The sequence below is a fragment of the Rhinopithecus roxellana genome, chromosome 19 (assembly GCF_007565055.1).
Source record: "Rhinopithecus roxellana isolate Shanxi Qingling chromosome 19, ASM756505v1, whole genome shotgun sequence".
NCBI classification, from domain to species: domain Eukaryota; kingdom Metazoa; phylum Chordata; class Mammalia; order Primates; family Cercopithecidae; genus Rhinopithecus; species Rhinopithecus roxellana.
Window position 1 is genome coordinate 81,804,114 of NC_044567.1, and position 17,688 is coordinate 81,821,801.

Below are 17,688 nucleotides of genomic sequence, written 5' to 3' on the forward strand. Positions count from 1 at the left end.
CCAAGGACACAACTTAGGTCATTGTGTGGCATAGATGCTAGTAAGGGCCTGATAAAGAGAAGCTCTTAGTATTTTCAGTTATTATTATTCTGATCACCCCAAACAGTTCTGTGCTTGTGCAGATTAGAGAATCTCTGAATAACTGGCAGAAAGACTTGAGGATCACTTTTATTAGTTTTTGGTCCAAATCTTCCCAGGGCCACCCCAACCGGGTGTGGAAAGGAGGAAGGCAGTCACTTACCTCATGGGTTTGAACATGGCCTTCCCAAAATCCGAGAACCTCAGCACCAGCTTGAGGTGGACCCCACTGGGTTTCACAACTGTGAAAGGCAGAAGAGTGAGTTAACCATGCTTCCGGGCCTCAGCCCAGGCTTGTGACTCTGTTCCTTCAATAAGCCCAGCTGACTTCTCTTTCCTCTTATGTAATGAGACCCTAAAGACTAGGATGTGCTCTCCATAACCTGCAGGGTAAACGCCATGGTGTCAGGCCATAGTGACGGAGTCCAGGGGCTCAAGACAGTACTTTTTACTTTGGGAGGTGAAGGCAGGAGGATCGCTTGAGCGCAGGAGTTTGAGACCAGCCTGGGCAGCATAGCGAGACCCCTATTTTGAAAAAAAAAAAAAAAAAAAGGTACATTTTCTGCTGACCATGGGAAAAGAGCAACAAATACAGTGAAGACATTTACTGAAAACCCCAAAGAATGTTTTCCTAAGAATGAACCCTTTCCTCTTTGTGTTTCAGCTACATCTTCGTAGATTTGACTTATGCCTACTGTTATATTAGACTACTTGGTTTATGCCTCTTTCTACTTAAGACGTACACCTGGGCTGGGACCAGAGCTTGGCAAGTGGGTGCTTCCTAGGTGCAGGGAGTGCTACTTCCTTAAATGTTGCATCCTGGGCACCTCACTTGCCTTACCCTCTCCCTGGTCCTGGAGGGTCAGGACAATATCTCACTCACCTTGTGTTCTATAAAATGGTCAATGGCAGGTGCTTAACTGAAGAAAAAGGAAGCCTGGGGCCCTGTACACCTTTATTTTCAAACCTTAGTGATATGGTTAGGCTTTGTGTCCCTACCCAAATCTCATCTCAAATTGTAATCCCCTTGTCTCAAATCTCATCTCAAATTGTTGAGGGAGGGATGTGGTGAGAGGTGACTGGATCATGGGGCAGTTTCCCCTCTGCCGTTCTTATGATAGTGAGTTCTCGTGAGATCTCACGGTTTTATAAGGGGCTCTTCCCCGTTTGCATCTTCTCTCTCCTGCCACCATGTGAGATGTGCCTTGCTTCCCCTTCCCCTTCTGCCATGATTGTAAATTTCCAGAGACCTCCTAGCCATGCTTCCTGTTAAGCCTGCAGAACTGTGAGTCAATTAAACCTCTTCCTTTACAAATTACCCAGTCTCAGGCATTTCTTAACAGCAGTACAAATGAACTAATACATTTCGTCATGCCTCATCAGATGTAGTCACATGTAGACATTTCTGATGTGTGTTCCACACACTGAAGTAAAGGGACAGGGCCACTCACGGCTGGTGATGACTGGCCTGAGGGTTTTAGGGTCCAGACCCACCTATAACCAGGTCACAGCACTCCTGGAGGGGAGCTCTGCCACTCTCAGTCCTAGCTTTTTGATTCCATTAATCACTTATCTTGTGAGTTTCAACTCTGGCTATATTAGAATCACCTGGGCCTCATCGTCTGACCTCGAATCAAAACCCCTGGGGGTGGAGGCCGGGCATGAGCACTTTTTAAAGCTCTCCCAGTGATTCTAATACATACGTGTGTGTGTGTGTGTGTATACATATATATATATATATTTTAGCTGGAGTCTCACTCTGTTGCCTAGGCTGGAGTGCAGTGGCATGATCTCAGTTCACTGCAACCTCCACCTCCTCGGTTCAAGCGATTCTCTTGACTCAGCCTCCCGAGTAGCTGGGATTACAGGTGGGCACCACCATGCCTGTCTAACTTTTTATATTTTTGGTAGAGATGGGTTTTCACTGTGTTGGCCAGGCTGGTCTCAAACTCCTGACATCAAGGGATCCACCTGCCTCGGACTCCCAAAGTGCTGGGATTACAGGCGTGCGCCACTGCGCCCAGCTGATTCTAATATTTTGTCAGTAGTGGGAACCATTGCATTTGAATTTGAAAGCAACTCCGATCACTTGAGGATTTTGTGAAAACTCAGATTCGGATTCGGAAAGAGAGTGAGACCCTGCATTTCTGATGAGCTCCTCAGTGATGCTGATGATGTGATGATGCTTTTCCTGGGCCACGCATTGCCCAGCGGGGCCTACACAACCCTTCTTCTTAAGTGCCTTTTCTTGTTGTGGGTGGATGGGGAGAAATGTTGAGTTCTCAGAGGTTATACAGAGAGCCATACTCCTTCCACTCTTGCCCAAGGTTGCCACTGGAGTGGATTTTGGGGTTTGCACAGATGTGAAGGTGAAGAGGCTGGGTGGGGGCGGGGCCAGGTCACTTACTCTGGGTGCAGTCACACGCCCCCAGCAAGGCTTTCTCATCCTGACTGTAATCTGCAAAGGAGGAGAAGGGCAATGAGAACTTCCAGTCTTATTCCTGGGAGAGCCTACAACATGGGGGTCCCTTGACTCTGGTTCAGAGCACCAGAGGGGAGACTGTGATGTAGCCTGTGGCCCTTGACCACTCTGTGGGAGATCTCTTGGAGCCCAGGAGGCTGCAGCCTCCTTCCCTGCTCTGTCCCAGACCCCTGCTTTCTAGCCCTTCAGTGGACACTCCAGCAATACCTGGCTGGGAGACTGAGTCTGCTTTTAATTTGCTAATAATTCGCTGTGTCATTTTGATTGTCTCAGTGCTTGACAGCACAGACTTGGTATCAGCAGACCTGTGTTTGAATCCCAGCTCCACCCCCTAGGTCCTTGGCCAAGTTACTCAACCTTTCTGAGTCTCAGTTTCCCTATCTGTAAAATGGCAGTGGTAATATCCATGCCACAAGGTCTTTGGGTGAAAGAGAATGCGTCGCCTGCTTCAAAAGCAGCACTCAATAAATGGTAGTGATCACCTTCCTTTAGGTGTACCAAACAACAACATACCTCCTCATGGGATCAGGACGAGATTCTTTCAGAGGGAAAAAGATCGATGTGTATGTTCCTTTTCTGTCTCTCAGGTGTCAGTGTCAAGCCTTTAATGTTCCACTCTGGAGCCTGGCCTGGGATGCGTTACCCAGACTCTCTGGGAGAAAGTCAGTCCCCCTTGCCTGATCCCATGAACCTTACCAGCACTGATGGTGGGAAAGTGCCTCATATCTTGCAGAAGTTTGCTGACAACAGGACTGGACCGGGAGTACAGCCCATGGCGGTTAATACCCAGGTGGAACTGGACCCAACTGGCCTCGAGTCGGAGCTGCAGTGGGGGGTCCAGGGAGGTGAGGTTCATCTGCTCTCTGTACATCTTGTGTCGCCTGAAAGAGCCAGATAGTTGTTCATTAGAGGAACAAGAACGCAAAGACACACCAAGATACCTTGTCTGCAGTTTTCATGCATCCTTTCATTTATTCCACAAGTGTATTAAGCATCTAATGAGGGCTAGGCTTTAAGCTGTGCTTAGGATATCATGGGAAGCAAAACACCTGTGGGGTCCTTTCTTTTTTTTTTTTTTTTTTTTTTTTTGAGGCGGAGTCTCGCTCTGTCGCCCGGACTGGAGTGCAGTGGCCGGATCTCAGCTCACTGCAAGCTCTGCCTCCCGGGTTTGCGCCATTCTCCCGCCTCAGCCTCCCGAGTAGCTGGGACTACAGGCGCCCGCCAACTCGCCCGGCTAGTTTTTGTATTTTTAGTAGAGACGGGGTTTCACTGTGTTAGCCAGGATGGTCTCGATCTCCTGACCTCGTGATCCGCCCGTCTCGGCCTCCCAAAGTGCTGGGATTACAGGCTTGAGCCACCGCGCCTGGCCTATGGGGGGTCCTTTCTTACCCTCAGAGAGCTTACACTCTAGTGAGTAAAACACACAGTTATACAGTATCATACACAAATACTTAATTACAAACCAGGACAAATCCTGGGAAGGAAAAAAGGCAGACTGCTAAGAATAAAACTAGGGGCCTCATATAATCCGGGATCTCAGGGTGAGACTGTGGGTCTCTTTGTGCACTTTCCCATTAAAACTCTCTATCTTACATTTCCCAGTATTTTATGTTCCAGGGAATCAGACGATAGAGGAGAGAAGGCAATTGGTGAGAATAACAAGAAGAGAGGGTGCAGATCTTTTAGTGGGGCTGGCAGCTGAGTTAGATTATAAAAGAAAAGAAGCATTAATGAGCCATTTACTGTTTGTTCTGCTTGGGTAGCCTTTTCTGCCAGGAAAAAAAAAGAGAAAAATAAAAAATGATGGTGCTACCATTTAGAGATGTTGACTGTAATTTGGGAGACAAGTTGTAAGTCTATGAAATAATCAGAGCAAAATACAAGGCTGTTATAAGTCAACTGCTAAACATGTGGCTCAGATGGAAACGCCTTAACATGTTGGAGAAGGGAAAAGATGAATCTATGATGAAGTAGCCTGAGGACAACCACAGTGAAGAAGGCAGACCCCAGCTGGATCCTAGAGAACAGGGGGTGTTTGGCTCAGTGAAGAAGGCAGACCTCAGCTGGATCCTAAAGAACAGGGGGTGTTTGGCTCAGTGAAGAAGGCAGACCTCAGCTGGATCCTAAAGAACAGGGGGTGTTTGGCTTGAAGGGGACAGGGAGGGTACTCCTGCATTAAGGACGACATGAGCACTATGAGAGGTAGGCAAGAAACAGGTGTATCTGGGGATGAGAGAGGCAGGTTGAATAAATGCACTGTTGAATGAGAAGATGGAGGCCTCCGGATTGGAAGGGAAGGCAAATCAGTACGAGGTCATCTGGCTGGGAAAAGCTGATTGGGAGAGGTAGGTGGGATCATAGGAGCAGGGTTTTGCAGTTCCTATATATCCCTATTTCTCAAACTGTGATAGTATACCACTCAGGTCTGGGGCGGAGTGAAAAACAAAACAAACATGGCAGATCTGGGAGTGTTCAATTTTCTCATTGGTGGAGAGTTGTAAAAATTACCACATTGGGAGGCTGAGGCAGATCACCTGAGGCCAGGAGTTTGAGACCAGCCTGGACAACAATGATAAAGCCCCGTCTCTACTAAAAATACAAAAATTAGCCAGGCGTGGTGGTGCGTACCTGTAATCCCAGCTACTTGAGAGGCTGAGGCAGGAGAATCACTTGAACCCGGGAGGCAGAGGTTGCAGCGAGCTGTGATCGCACCACTGCACTCCAGCCTGGATGACAGAGCGAGACTCTGACTTAAAAATAGAAAAAGTTACTTTTCTATCAAAATAAAAATAGATGTATTATGGGGAAGGAAATAAAATATACCATAGGGGTTTGAATCCATTTGTGATCTTAGTGATTGTAATGGACTGAATGTTTATGTTTCCTTCAGATTTATATGTTGAAATTTTAACCTCCAAGGTGATAGTATTGGAGGTGGGGCCTCTGGGGAGGGGGTAATCCCTCATGAATGGGATTAATGTCCTCATAAGAGAGACCCCAGAGAAATCCCTCACCCCTTCTACCATGTCAGGTTATAGCAAGAAGACCGTATCTGTGTACCAGCAAGAGAGGCCTCACTAGAAGAATCGGAATCTGCCAGCACCCTGGTGTTGGACTTCTCAGCCTCCAGAACTGTGAGAAATACATTTCTGTTGTTTACAAGTCACCTAGTTTATAGTATTGGTTATGACACCCCAAACAAACTAAGGCGGTTTTGCTTCACCATTTCTCTCCTATTTCTGACACCCAGAATGAAGTGTAATATATCCCCCGACATGACTGCTCAGTGCAGAGGAGAATACGGTAATTACCACCCCCATTCATGGCGTTTTCCTTGTATGAATGTAACCCAACACTGAAAATCTTTGGGAAATCATGTCACATATCTCTAAGAAAATATGATTTTATGGTAAGCAGGATTCTAAAATTGGCTTCTAAGATTCCATGCCCTCATTTCCAGAACCTGTGACTATGAAGAGCTCTCACTCCATGATTATGCCATGTTCACAGCAGAGTTGAATTTAGGGAGGTTGTCAAGGTGGGCCTGATTGAATCGCATGAGCCCTTGAAAGTAAAGTTTTTTTTCTGGCTGTTATCAGAAGTCCAAAAGATCCAGAGCATCAGAAAGATTTGACATACTATTGTTGGCTTTGAAGATGGAGAAGGTCAAGTGGAAGGACCAGAGAGCTGCCATGAAGAGCTGAGAATGCTTCCCGACTGAAACCAGCAAGGAGATGGGGGCAAGGAACTGAATTCTACCAACAACGAGAATGAGCTTGAAGGAGGACCCCTGAGCTGCTGATGAGAATGTAGCCAACCAACGCCTTGATTTTAGTCTTGTGAGATCCTAGCAGAAAATGAGTCATACCATCTGATATGTTGTGGATGTTTGTCCCCTCCAAATCTCATGTTGAAATGTAGTCACCAGTGTTGAAGGCAGAGCCTGGTGGGAGCTAACTGTAACATAGGAGTGGGTCCCTCATGAATGGCTTAGCACCATCTCCTTGGTGATGAGTGAAGTCTTGCCCAGAGTTCATGTGAGATCTGGGTGTTTAAAGGCATATAGCGCCTCCCCGCTCACTCTCTTGTACTCCTGCTCTTGCCATGTGGTGTGCATGTTCTGTATCACCTTCTGCCATGAGTAAGTTTTCTGAGGCCCTCACCAGAGCAGCATGCTTCCTGTACAGCCTGTAGAACCATGATCTAATTAAATCTTTTTTTTTTTTTTAAATAAATTACCCAGTTTCAGGTCTGTCTCTCTCTCTCTCTCTCTTTCTCTTTCTTTCTTTCTTTCTTTCTTTCTTTCTTTCTTTCTTTCTTTCTTTCTTTCTTTCTTTCTTTCTTTCTTTCTTTTCTTTCTTTCCTTCCTTCTCTCTCTCTTTCTTTCTTTCTTTCCTTCTCTCTCTCTTTCTTTCTTTCTTTCTCTTTCTCTTTCTTTTTCTTTCTTTCTTCTTTTCTTTCTTCTTTTTTCTTTCTTTCTTTTCTTTCTTTCTTTTCTTTCTTCTTTCTCTCTTTCCTTCTCTTTCTTCTTTTCTTTTTCTCCTTCTCTTTCTTTCTTCTTTCTTTCTCTCTTCTTTCCTTCTCTTTCTTTCTTCTTTTCTTTCTTTCCTTCTCTTCTTTCTTTCTCTTTCTTTCTTCTTTCTTTCTTTCTTTCTCTTTCTTTCTCTCTCTCTCTCTTTCTCTCTTTCTTCCCCTTCCTTCCTTCCTTCCTTCCTTCCTTCCTTCCTTCCTTCCTTCCTTCTTTCATCTTTCTTCAAAGTTTTGCTCTTGTTGCTGAGGCTGGAGTGCAATGACACGATCCTGGCTCACTGGCTCACTGCTACCTCCACCTCCCGGGTTCAAGCGATTCTCCTGCCTCAGCCTCCTGAGTAGCTGGGATTACAGGTGCATGCCACCATGCCTGGCTAATTTTGTATTTTTGGTAGAGATGGGGTTTTACCATCTTGACCAGGGTTGTCTCAAACTCCTGACCTCAGGTGATCTGCCTGCCTTGGCCACCCAAAGTGCTGGGATTACAGGCGTGAGCCACCATGCCTGGCCAGATATTTCTTTATAGCAACACAAAAATAGCCTGAAACATTATCCCAGACTTCTGACCTATAGGGCAAATGGGGTGTTGCTCTAAGTGTCTAAGTTTGTGGTAATTTGTACTCAGAACTAAAAAACAAATGCATATTTTGTTCACAGAGAGGCTCAAAAGCTAAATGCTCTTATTTTAAGCATATGCTTTTATTTCTTTTAAAAATAACCCTAAGTAATATTTTTTATTAGCTCTAGGAAACTATTCATATAAGTGTTCTTGTTTGTTTGTTTGTTTTTAAAGATGAGGGTCTTGCTCTGTCATCTAGGCTGAAGTGCAGTGGCACAGTCACATCTCACTGCAGTCTCGAATTCCTGGCCTTGAACTCGAATTCCCGGCCTTGAACAATCCTCCTGCCTCAGCCTCCCAAGCAGTTAGGACTACAGGCATGCCCTACAAATCCCAGCTAATTAATTTTTTTTTTTTTTTCCCCAGAGATAGAGTCTTGTTTTGTTTCCCAGGCTGGTCTTGAACCCCTGGCCTCAAGCAATTCTCCCACATCAGTCTCCTAAATTCTTGAGATTATACATGTGAGCCACTGCCCCTCATGTAAGTTTTAGATTTTTATTTTGTCATTAAAGTGGTTAATCAGCTTTCAGATGGGACTTATATTTCTGAGTTCCCCAGGGTCACTTAACAAAACAGGTAGAGGCTGCAGAACTATCATGGCAAGAGGGTCCACAGACTTAAATACCTGTAGAATACCTGCAGAAACAGGCAGACAGCATGAGTGAAGAATGCAGGCAGGAAGGGTAGGGAGTGTGGCAAACTAGAGAGCACACTCTCCATGTAAAGGGGAACAGCCGCTACTAAGTTTCAGCTGATTGTAGAGTTGTTCTGACACTGTTTATTCATCCATTCACTCATTCATCAACTGTTTGTTGAGATACTAGATACTGATTTATATTTTGGAGCTAGGGCTGTGTACACATCTACAATGTTTCTGTTCATATGAAACTTATAATTTCCAGGGAAATCATTTATTCTAGTGTTCAAGAGAAGCTAGAATCCAGACTTTGATCAGGATTTGGATTCTCCTTCCAAGTGTTGACTCAAGAATGAAGAGTTGAGCTACCATTTGAGCCAGCAATCCCACTACTGGCATATACCCGAAGGAAAATAAACCGTTCTACCAAAAAGACACACGCACCTGTATTTTCATCACAGTGCTATTCACAATAGCAAAGGCGTGGAATCAACCTAGGTGCCCATCCATGATGGATTGGATAAAGAAAATGTGGGACATATACACCATTTTATGCAACCATAAAAAAAGCATGAAACCATGTCCTTTGCAGCAACACGGATGCAGTTGGAAACCATTCTCCTAAGTGAACTAACGCAGAAACAGAAAACCAAATGTTGCATGTTCTCACTCACAAGTGGGAGCTAACTACTGGGTACACATGGACATAAACGGGAGCATCAGACACTGGGGATTATTAGAGGGGGAAGGGAAAGGGGGGTGGATTGAGAAAAACTGCCTATCGGGTGCTAAGCTCGCTACCTTGGTGACAGATTCATTCGTACACCTTGGCATCCCATGGCATACCTTTGCAGCAGGCCTGCACGTGAACCCCTGATTCTAAAATACAAGTCCAAAAAAAAAAAAAGTGTTGACTCAAATTAAAAAATATCCTGTGTGGGCCAAACAACAACAACAACAACAACGACAACAACAATTGACATCCAGTTTGTGTTCTCTGCCCTGTGCTGTTAATGCAAATGAAGAAGTGAGCTGGTCAATGTGAGGCAATATTAAATCCCCCTGCACACATATTACTCTGGGGATGTATATGAATGGAGGAGACAAGGCAAAGCAAAGGAACACATTATTGTTATTATTATTATTATTATTATTATTGTTATTATTATTGAGACAAGGTCTTGCTCTGTTGCCCAGGCTGGAGTACAGTGGCACTGCCACAGTTCACTGTAGCCTTAACCTCCTGGGCTTAAGCAATCCTCCCACCTCAGTCTCCCGAGTAGCTGGGACTACAGGCATGTGCCATTATGCCTGGCTAATTTTTTTAATTTTTTGTAGAGACAGGTCTCCATATGTTGCCCAGGCTGATCTCGATCTCCTAGGCTCAAGTGATGCTCCCATTTTGGCCCCCCAGAGTGCTGGGATTGTAGGCATGAGCTGCTGCACCCAGCTAGAATACCTTATTATTTTAAGGCTTTGGTCTCCAAGAGCAGTAGAAAGATGGCTGGGACTTCTCTCCCAAGACAGCAAGCCCTCAGCCAGCCTTCCAGCTTGGGGTGGGGGAAGGGGACTGAAACTTATTCCTCCCCTAAAGGTCAGCAGCAGGCTCAGGAGTCCAGCCGCCATCAGTCCATCCCACCCCCTCCAAGACAAAGGAGCAATCTGTACTGTTGGTATAATTATCCAAAGTGACAAATGTCAAAGCTGCTTCAGATCTAGCATTTGATGAAAATCAAGGGCAGGGGCAAATTGTTGACCAGGTCTGTATGTCTCCAGCCGGCTTTCCCTTACTTTACTAACATTTACTTTTATTTTAAAAACATAATCATTTTTTTCCATTTAAATATCTGAGAGGTCTAGAATTTATTTAGATAAAACGTGTTAGGTATGGGTTCAACTTTTTCCGCCCTCCCAGGTGACTAGCTAGTTCTCTAACAATCATTTACTAAACAAATTTATTTTTTAATTTCACTGATTTGAAACGTCATTTTTATCAGACAAAGCATTTCCATTCGTATTTGGGTCTATTTCTGGAAGCTCCATTCTGTTTCATGTTCTGTCTGGCCATATTCCAAGGCAATGCTGTTGAACTTTTTTAACTTGATAAAACACTTTAACAGCTGGTGGGGCTAGTCTTTTTGATTGCTCTTTTTTTTTTTTTTTTTTTTAAAGAGTTTTCCTATATAGTCCAACTTGTATACTTATCCACATGAATTTCACAATTATAAAAACCCTTTCAAAATGGAAACCTTAAAAAGTTTTAAACAGGCTTATCAAGTAGCATTATTATAATGCCTTCTTGAATTATTGACGAGAGTGTAGTTGGCACGTCATTCTAGAGGGTAATTTCCCAGTACATTTCTTTTTTTCTTTTTTCTTTTTCTTTTTCTTTTTATGGAGTCTCCCTCTGTTGCCCAGGCTGGAGTTCAGTGGCATGATCTTGGCTCAGTGCAACCTCTGCCTCCTGGATTCAAGCAATTCTCCTGCCTCAGCCTCCTGAGTAGCTGGGATTACAGGTGCGTGCCACCATGCCTGGCTAATTTTTGTTTTTTTAGTAGAGACAGGGTTTCACCATGTTGGCCAGGATGGTCTTGAACCTCTGACCTCACATGATCCACTGGCCTCTCAAAGTGTTGGGATTACAGGCGTGAGCCACTGCACCCGGCCCCCAGTACATTTCAAAACGTGTAATGAGTGTACCCTTTGACTTAACAATTTCACTTCTGCAACTTATCCTGTAGAATGATTTGCACAACTCTGCAAGAAAATATGTTCAAAGATGTTCACCATTGTTTGTAAATGTAAAATCTGGAGAAAAGAGAAATATCTAGGACAGGGGTATTTAAGAGATATCTCTATATGTAGTGACGTAGAAAGATGTCTAATTTCAGAACAGTTGCAGAGTGGGTCTTTTTCTTTTTGCTAAAAATATCATATACAGGTGCTTATATAGACATAGACACATTTAGTGTGCATGAAAAGAACACATACCAAACTCAATGATGGTGCCCCTTGGGGGTATGCATGAGTAGCTTCATTTTTACTTCATATATTTCTGTAATTGTGCAATTAAACAAATGACACTGAAAGTTGTTTTTGCATACCTCTTTCTCATTCCTCATGTGTCTCCCCATCTAGCACCCTTTTCCATCCCCCCACCTTTTTTTTTTTTTTTTTTTCAAAGCATTACATCTTCTCATTTGAATTGCATTTCCAAGATCTGGCAAAAGAAAAAGAAAAAGAAAAAAAAAATTTCCTCTTGTACTTGCATGATCTGTGACCCACAATTTCAGATCACAATGCCCCATCTCCTTGAGTCCCTGTGGTTAATTCGAGCATGTGCAAATGACCCAAGCTTTATCAATCTGAGGATTCTTAAAGATTTTTCAAAGGATGGCAGAGAAGAGCTGTTCTCCTTTTCTGGGATTCTCAGCTATGAGAAGACCATACATGAAGAGCTGCCAGTGACCAGAAAGCCTGCCTGGTATTGCCACCACTGAGGAAAACTGAACAGTGAAGTAAGCAACAGAGGGCAAGAGGTCGCTCAAAGGTCTCGTCTGAGTACCTGGATGCAGCCATCATACTTGGACTTAGTTATCTGAACGGAATGGATCCCTTTCCTCCAGCTGGTTAGGATCAAGTTTTTAAGCTGCCCTTTGAAAGATGCAAACTGCGGGGTATGGTGGCTCATGCCTGGAATCCCAGCACTTTGGGAGGCTGAGGCGGGAAGATCACCTGAGGTCAGGAGTTCAAGACCAGCCTAGCCAACATGGTGAAATCCCGTCTCTACTAAAAATAAAAAATTAGCCGGCTATGGTGGCAAGTGCCTGTAATCCCAGCTACTTGGGAGGCTGAGGCAGGAGAATTGCTTGAACTCGGAAGGTGGAGGTTGTAGTGAGCTGAGATTGTGACACTGCACTCCAGCCGAGGTGACAAGAGTGAGACTCCGTTTCCAAAAAAAAAGAAAAGAAAGATACAAACCCCCTCCTGATGTGCCACATACTTGCACTGGCTCTGGGAGATGGTGTCAGCTTCCACTTTTCACAGCCCATACCCTGGAAGGACAGAAGCTCATCTGCCCCATGATGTCCACGCAAGACTCTGAAATTTGTTCCCTACGTCCACAGTTATTAGGGACTTTTCTTTTTTTTTAGAAATATAGAATTTATAAGACAGTTATATGAATATAGAATTATATTTATAAGACAGTTATATTTATAAGACAGTTATATGAATATAGAATTCATAAGACAGTTTCACATTCTGTACATGGTTACCAGAACAGATACAATACTCTCAGGAGTTTACAACGGCATTATATTGCTGTCAAACATTGCTTATGATGTGTGAGTTGGGGAAAACTTATTTCCTCCTCTAAAAAAAATTAAGGCTCAGTTTCCAAAAGGTAATTGTATCAGTCATTTTTTCTGTTTAAGAGACTGAGAAAATTCGGGAATAAACCACAAATGGGTAGAGGGTGAGGGGTAGCTCTACACACTCTCATTCATTCATACTGAAGTTACTCAATGTGATTTATTTTAAGGCTCCTTCTATCTGAAAATGTATTTGGTTATAAAAACAAACAAATCAGTAGATGGGAGGGGTACTAGGTATAGATCTATAGCATTCAAACAAGGAAAACTAAGCTCTTTGTTATCAATTGCTGGCTAAAATGTGGTCTATGAGCTGCCTACATATAAATGCACACGCACACATTAACTTTGACTCACTTTTCTTTGGCGAAGCTTACTGAATAGTATTTCTCTTCCAACACACTAATAACACTAATTTACATTTCCTTTTGACTTTCACAGCAGGTGGCCACAAAGTTGTCCCTTTTCCTAAATACAATCCTCCATTTTTCCTTTCAACCTTGCAGTAGACCATAACCATAACGGTCATCTTGTACTGATGTGTAATCTCACCATTTATGTGACTGAAGAAAGTGGCAAGGCTAATTATAGAAAGAGAGTTTGGGCATTTTTGGAGAGTTACCCTATCAATGAGTTCCAAACACACTTTACAAGCACTTTTTTCTACACAAATATTTCATTCAGTCAACAGTGACGCCATCATTTTACAAAAGCAGGATCTGTTTTAACTCAGTTAAACCACCTTACAATCCACGGGGCTAATGTTACTACAACAACAAAAGCCAAAAAGGGCACCTGTAGGTTCTGCCTCTGGCATAAAGAGGTAAAGACAATCATTCTGTAGAAAAAATTAACAATGATAAAAATAAAACAATAAAACAAAACAAAAAATAAAGCCATTCCATTTCTAAGGGCCAGTTCTAGATCTAAAGGCTGTCATGTGTCTTCTTAGCTGGGAGATCCATTGCCCACAATCATCTTGCTGTAATTTTTCTGCTGCCCCTCCTTGAAGGTGTCCTTCACCTTTGCTCTCTTTAGTCCTCCATCCCAGGGAAGTTCAGTCAGGCCTCCTTGTATAGCAATAGCAGACTTAACCCTGTTAGCAAACTGGACTGTATCTTCTCCTTCCTTTCTGGTTATGGGGGGCATCTACCACATGTCACCGACGATGGCCCAGCTGGTCATCATTCAAAGCAGGTAGCTCACCATGTTGTACTTACTGCTGTTCCAAAATATATCACCGAACTGAGGGTTATACTTAATTGCAACTGGATGTATGGTTCCTCCAATTTCAAAGCTCCCCTTTTTAAACATCATGACCAAAGTATTGTTGATACAAGTTCCTTCAGGAAAAATTAATATGGGTCATTTCTTCTTATCAGCAATATGTTCTTTTAGTCTCTTAGTGACCAGGTGTCAATCCTTCATTTCTGAGCATTCAAACCAGACATGAGGATAAGCCTTGACCATAACTCTCTGAATAATTCTCATCAAGCTACCAAGAACCTGGCCAACCATAGCATAACATCCATCTGTTGTCAAGAGTAAAATATCAATTAGGGAAGTATGGTTGGCAACACAAATGCCTCCCTTCTGGGGTCTGTACTGCTTGTTATGATAATGAATGGTACCAGAGAGGGATCGCGGATAGATCCGGCAGCAAGTTAGATGGACCAGTTCACTCAGTCAGTTTTTGAAGCTGCTGTCTGGTAGCTGCCCAACCAGTGTAGTTCCTATAACCAGCAAACTGATCCCAATGAAAGCCAAGGTAACCCTCAGAGGCAGTAGGACACAATAGCACACTATGACGCCCAGCACCCACACCATAGTGAGCCACAGACTGATGTACTGGAAATTTGCATTGGTTCTTGTGAGGAGATTCCATGACACTAGCTCCTCTGAGGAAAACCTCTGGGTCACTTCATCTTCCACAATGGCTTCCAATCCCTTCTTGGAGAAATAAAACACGTCAGACAGCTCAAAGTCCCTTCCTCGTAGACCAGAGAGCCCTTTTTCCATGGGTGACTTATCTCTTTGGATAATACCAACAGAAGCAGAGTTTTTAAGAATTGACTCCTTTGGGGTTTCTTTTTCAATTCGTATTGTGGCCCACTCTAAAGTTTTCACCAGGATCTTCATGTAGATCTCGGAGATGCCCAGAGACACTCCGCAGACCGAACGCAGAAGGATGAAGCCGAGAACCAGCGTCAGCCAGGCGGAGAGGATCTTCCCGGCCAGCTCTGCGCCCTCCATGACTCAGCGCACCCACTCAGGAGAGGTCCGCAGTGGAGGACCGAGCGCCACAGCAGTCCCTGTCCCCAGGCAGTCCTGTGGGAGTTCCAGGAGCAGAGCGTCGAGAGCACTTACCTCTGACTTTTTTTTTTCTTAAACAAAACCATTTTCCTAAGATGATCTTATAGGTGAGTCAACATGATAGGCATCTTTCTCAATAACCTTCATTATCACGCAGTACCCTTGTTTCATCACCAGACTAACTTAGAGTTACCGTTGTTGTTTTTTTTTAACCTCTCTAAATCTCCCTAACTCTTTTTCTTAGGATGCTTCCAAGATTTCAGTCCATTTCAGTATCAATCTTCACCTACAGAAGTCCTTCAAGGACCATCTCAAATGTCTCCATCTCTAGCATTAACCTTTCTTTGACTCTCCCAAATAAAGGATAAACAGCACAAAGGCCAAACAGAGGGCTCTGTTTTGGTGTCACTGGTTGGTGACAATGATGACAATGACACAGTTCGACCCCTATTGTAATGAGGTGAGAGGGTCACCGAATGCACAGCGATTCGAACAAGAACTAATCAGTAGTGCAATAACAGAAATGGATGCAGAGTCTGTGTCACAAGGACCTGGTTCTGCCCCTCACCAGTGGAGCATCAAAAATCAGTGCTAGTGTCATTGCTATGAACACAATGTCTCATGTAATCCTGCAGCCCCCAATGAAATACATATTCTTATTCACAATTTGCAAATGAGAAGACTGAAGATAAGGTACAGGCTTAAAAAGTAGTTTAAGCCCTCTGAGTTTCAGTTTACCCATTGTAGGAAACGGGGAATGCTGATACTACCTCCTTGTATACCATCAGAATTAAGTGCAGTAATATTCAACCACAGAGTAGGCATCCAAGAATGGTGGCTATTTTTAATTATGATTTTTACCACTTATAAAGATGAGAGACCAGGTGGATGATGATTTTTTTCAGAAACACTGTTCTACTGGGTAACCAGAAACAACCAGCTTTGCAAGCCACCGCAAAATCCCTTGGAACATCCCATAAGCAAGGGAATGGCATCTATGTCATACTTGCATTAAACACCACCACCATTTGCATGCCTTGGCATGTGAGACTGCAGATCATCCGAGGGACCTTGGAATCCTGCTGTAGCTTTTCTGTGGTCTCTTGGTGTGCAGAGTAAGCAATAGGCAGGTTATCAAGGCATTAGAGGGAAAACCAAGGCAGGTCAGGGCTTGGGCCTTAGGAGGTGGGTGTCTGCAGGCATGGGGGAAGGCAGGAAGCCTGGAAATGGAGCTTAGGTGGCTTAAGTGGGAGCCTGGAGTTACATTTGCTTCCTGGGATATGGGAGCTGAAGGCATGAGGACGTTGCCAATCTGTACCCTGTTTTCTTCTGGGACCTTGAGGGCAGAGTCACTGGGGTGCTGCGAGTGCTCCAGGCAGGGAGGGGAGATGGCTGTGACTCAGAGGGCTCAGGGAGGATTTGGAAGGTTCTCAGAAGACTGGGCGGCTCCCCATGCTCCTCGTCACTAACCACAGGGCTTCAGGTTTGAAAATCTTCCCCAGTGCATCAGTTTCCTTGTATTGAGGAAATAGAAGGAATAGGATTGGACTCCCACCTCCAACTTAGTTTTAGAGCACAGATTTATGGCTGTTTTATTTAACAGTTCTTTGTGGGTTGACGTCAAACCCCTTTGGACTAATTTTGATACCTCACCATGCAAATATAGACACAGCAATCCTCTCCAATGGGTGTTACAGTGGAGAAGTGGGGCAGTAGCAGAAGGGGAAGTCGAGACCCCCGTTTGTTCCCCTCCAAAACTATAGAGCTAAGTTCTAAGTTCTCCCAGCTGCAGATCACAGACATCTTTGGTTCCTGCCTTTTCTCAATCATTTCTAAATCCTGGAGTTTAACCTCCATTACCTTTTTTTTTTGAGACGGAGTCTTGCTCTGTCGCCCAGGCTGGAGTGCAGTGGCCCGGTCTTGGTTCACTGCAACCTCCGCTTCCTGGGTTCAAGCAATTCTCCTGCATTAGCCTCCCAAGTAGCTAGGATTACAGGTGCGTGCCAGCACGCACTGCTAACTTTTGTTATTTTTAGTAGAGATGGCGTTTCACCTTGTTGGCCAGTCTGGTTTTGAACTCCGGACCTCAACTGATCTGCCTCCCAAAGTGCTGGGATTACAGGCATGAGCCACCATGCCTGGCCATCCATTACCTCTTAATTTCCTCCCCCCGCCTTTTTTTCTGTTGCCTGTGCCTTAACCCTCTTATCTGGATCCTGGAATAGTCTCTTTACTGATATTCACGACCTCAGTCTTCTTCCCTTCTCCGCTCCAGGCCTCCTTCACTGCCAAATTCACTGTCCAGGGCCAGTTCCAAGCACTTATTTCCCTCCTACGTAATCCTTCAATAGGTCCTCGCTGTCCATGAACTCTCATCCAAATTCCTACTTTAGCATTTCCCCAAATGTTTTAGTTTTTTAAATCTTCCTCCCCACCCGTTGCCCTCCTACCTAAGTTCTATGTTTAGTGTTCCTGTACTTTCCTCCCACCTCATGCTGTTCCATCACCTTGGAATGCCTTCTTCTACATTTTCATCTCCAGAAATTCCTCCCAGCCAAACTCCCATGGAACTTCCTCCTTGAACCTTTTCCAGTCCTACAACCAACTAGATGTGAGCTTTCTTTCTCACTCCCCCAAATTTTCATAAAACTCCAAT

At 44.1% G+C, this 17,688-nt stretch overlaps 1 protein-coding gene and 1 pseudogene across 1 annotated transcript in view; both read right to left on the reverse strand.

Moving 5' to 3' along the window:
- The window catches only part of FAM20A (FAM20A golgi associated secretory pathway pseudokinase), a 67,207-nt gene that overhangs the window by 14,627 nt on the left and 34,892 nt on the right, over positions 1–17,688 (reverse strand). The window contains exons 2-4 of the mRNA XM_010353115.2: positions 3,257–3,441; positions 2,486–2,536; positions 242–320 (exon numbers count right to left, since the gene is read on the reverse strand). Of these exons, the coding sequence (XP_010351417.1) occupies positions 242–320; positions 2,486–2,536; positions 3,257–3,441 (315 nt within the window). The remainder of the gene's footprint in view (positions 1–241; positions 321–2,485; positions 2,537–3,256; positions 3,442–17,688) is intronic.
- LOC104654032 lies at positions 13,668–14,972 on the reverse strand (annotated as a pseudogene).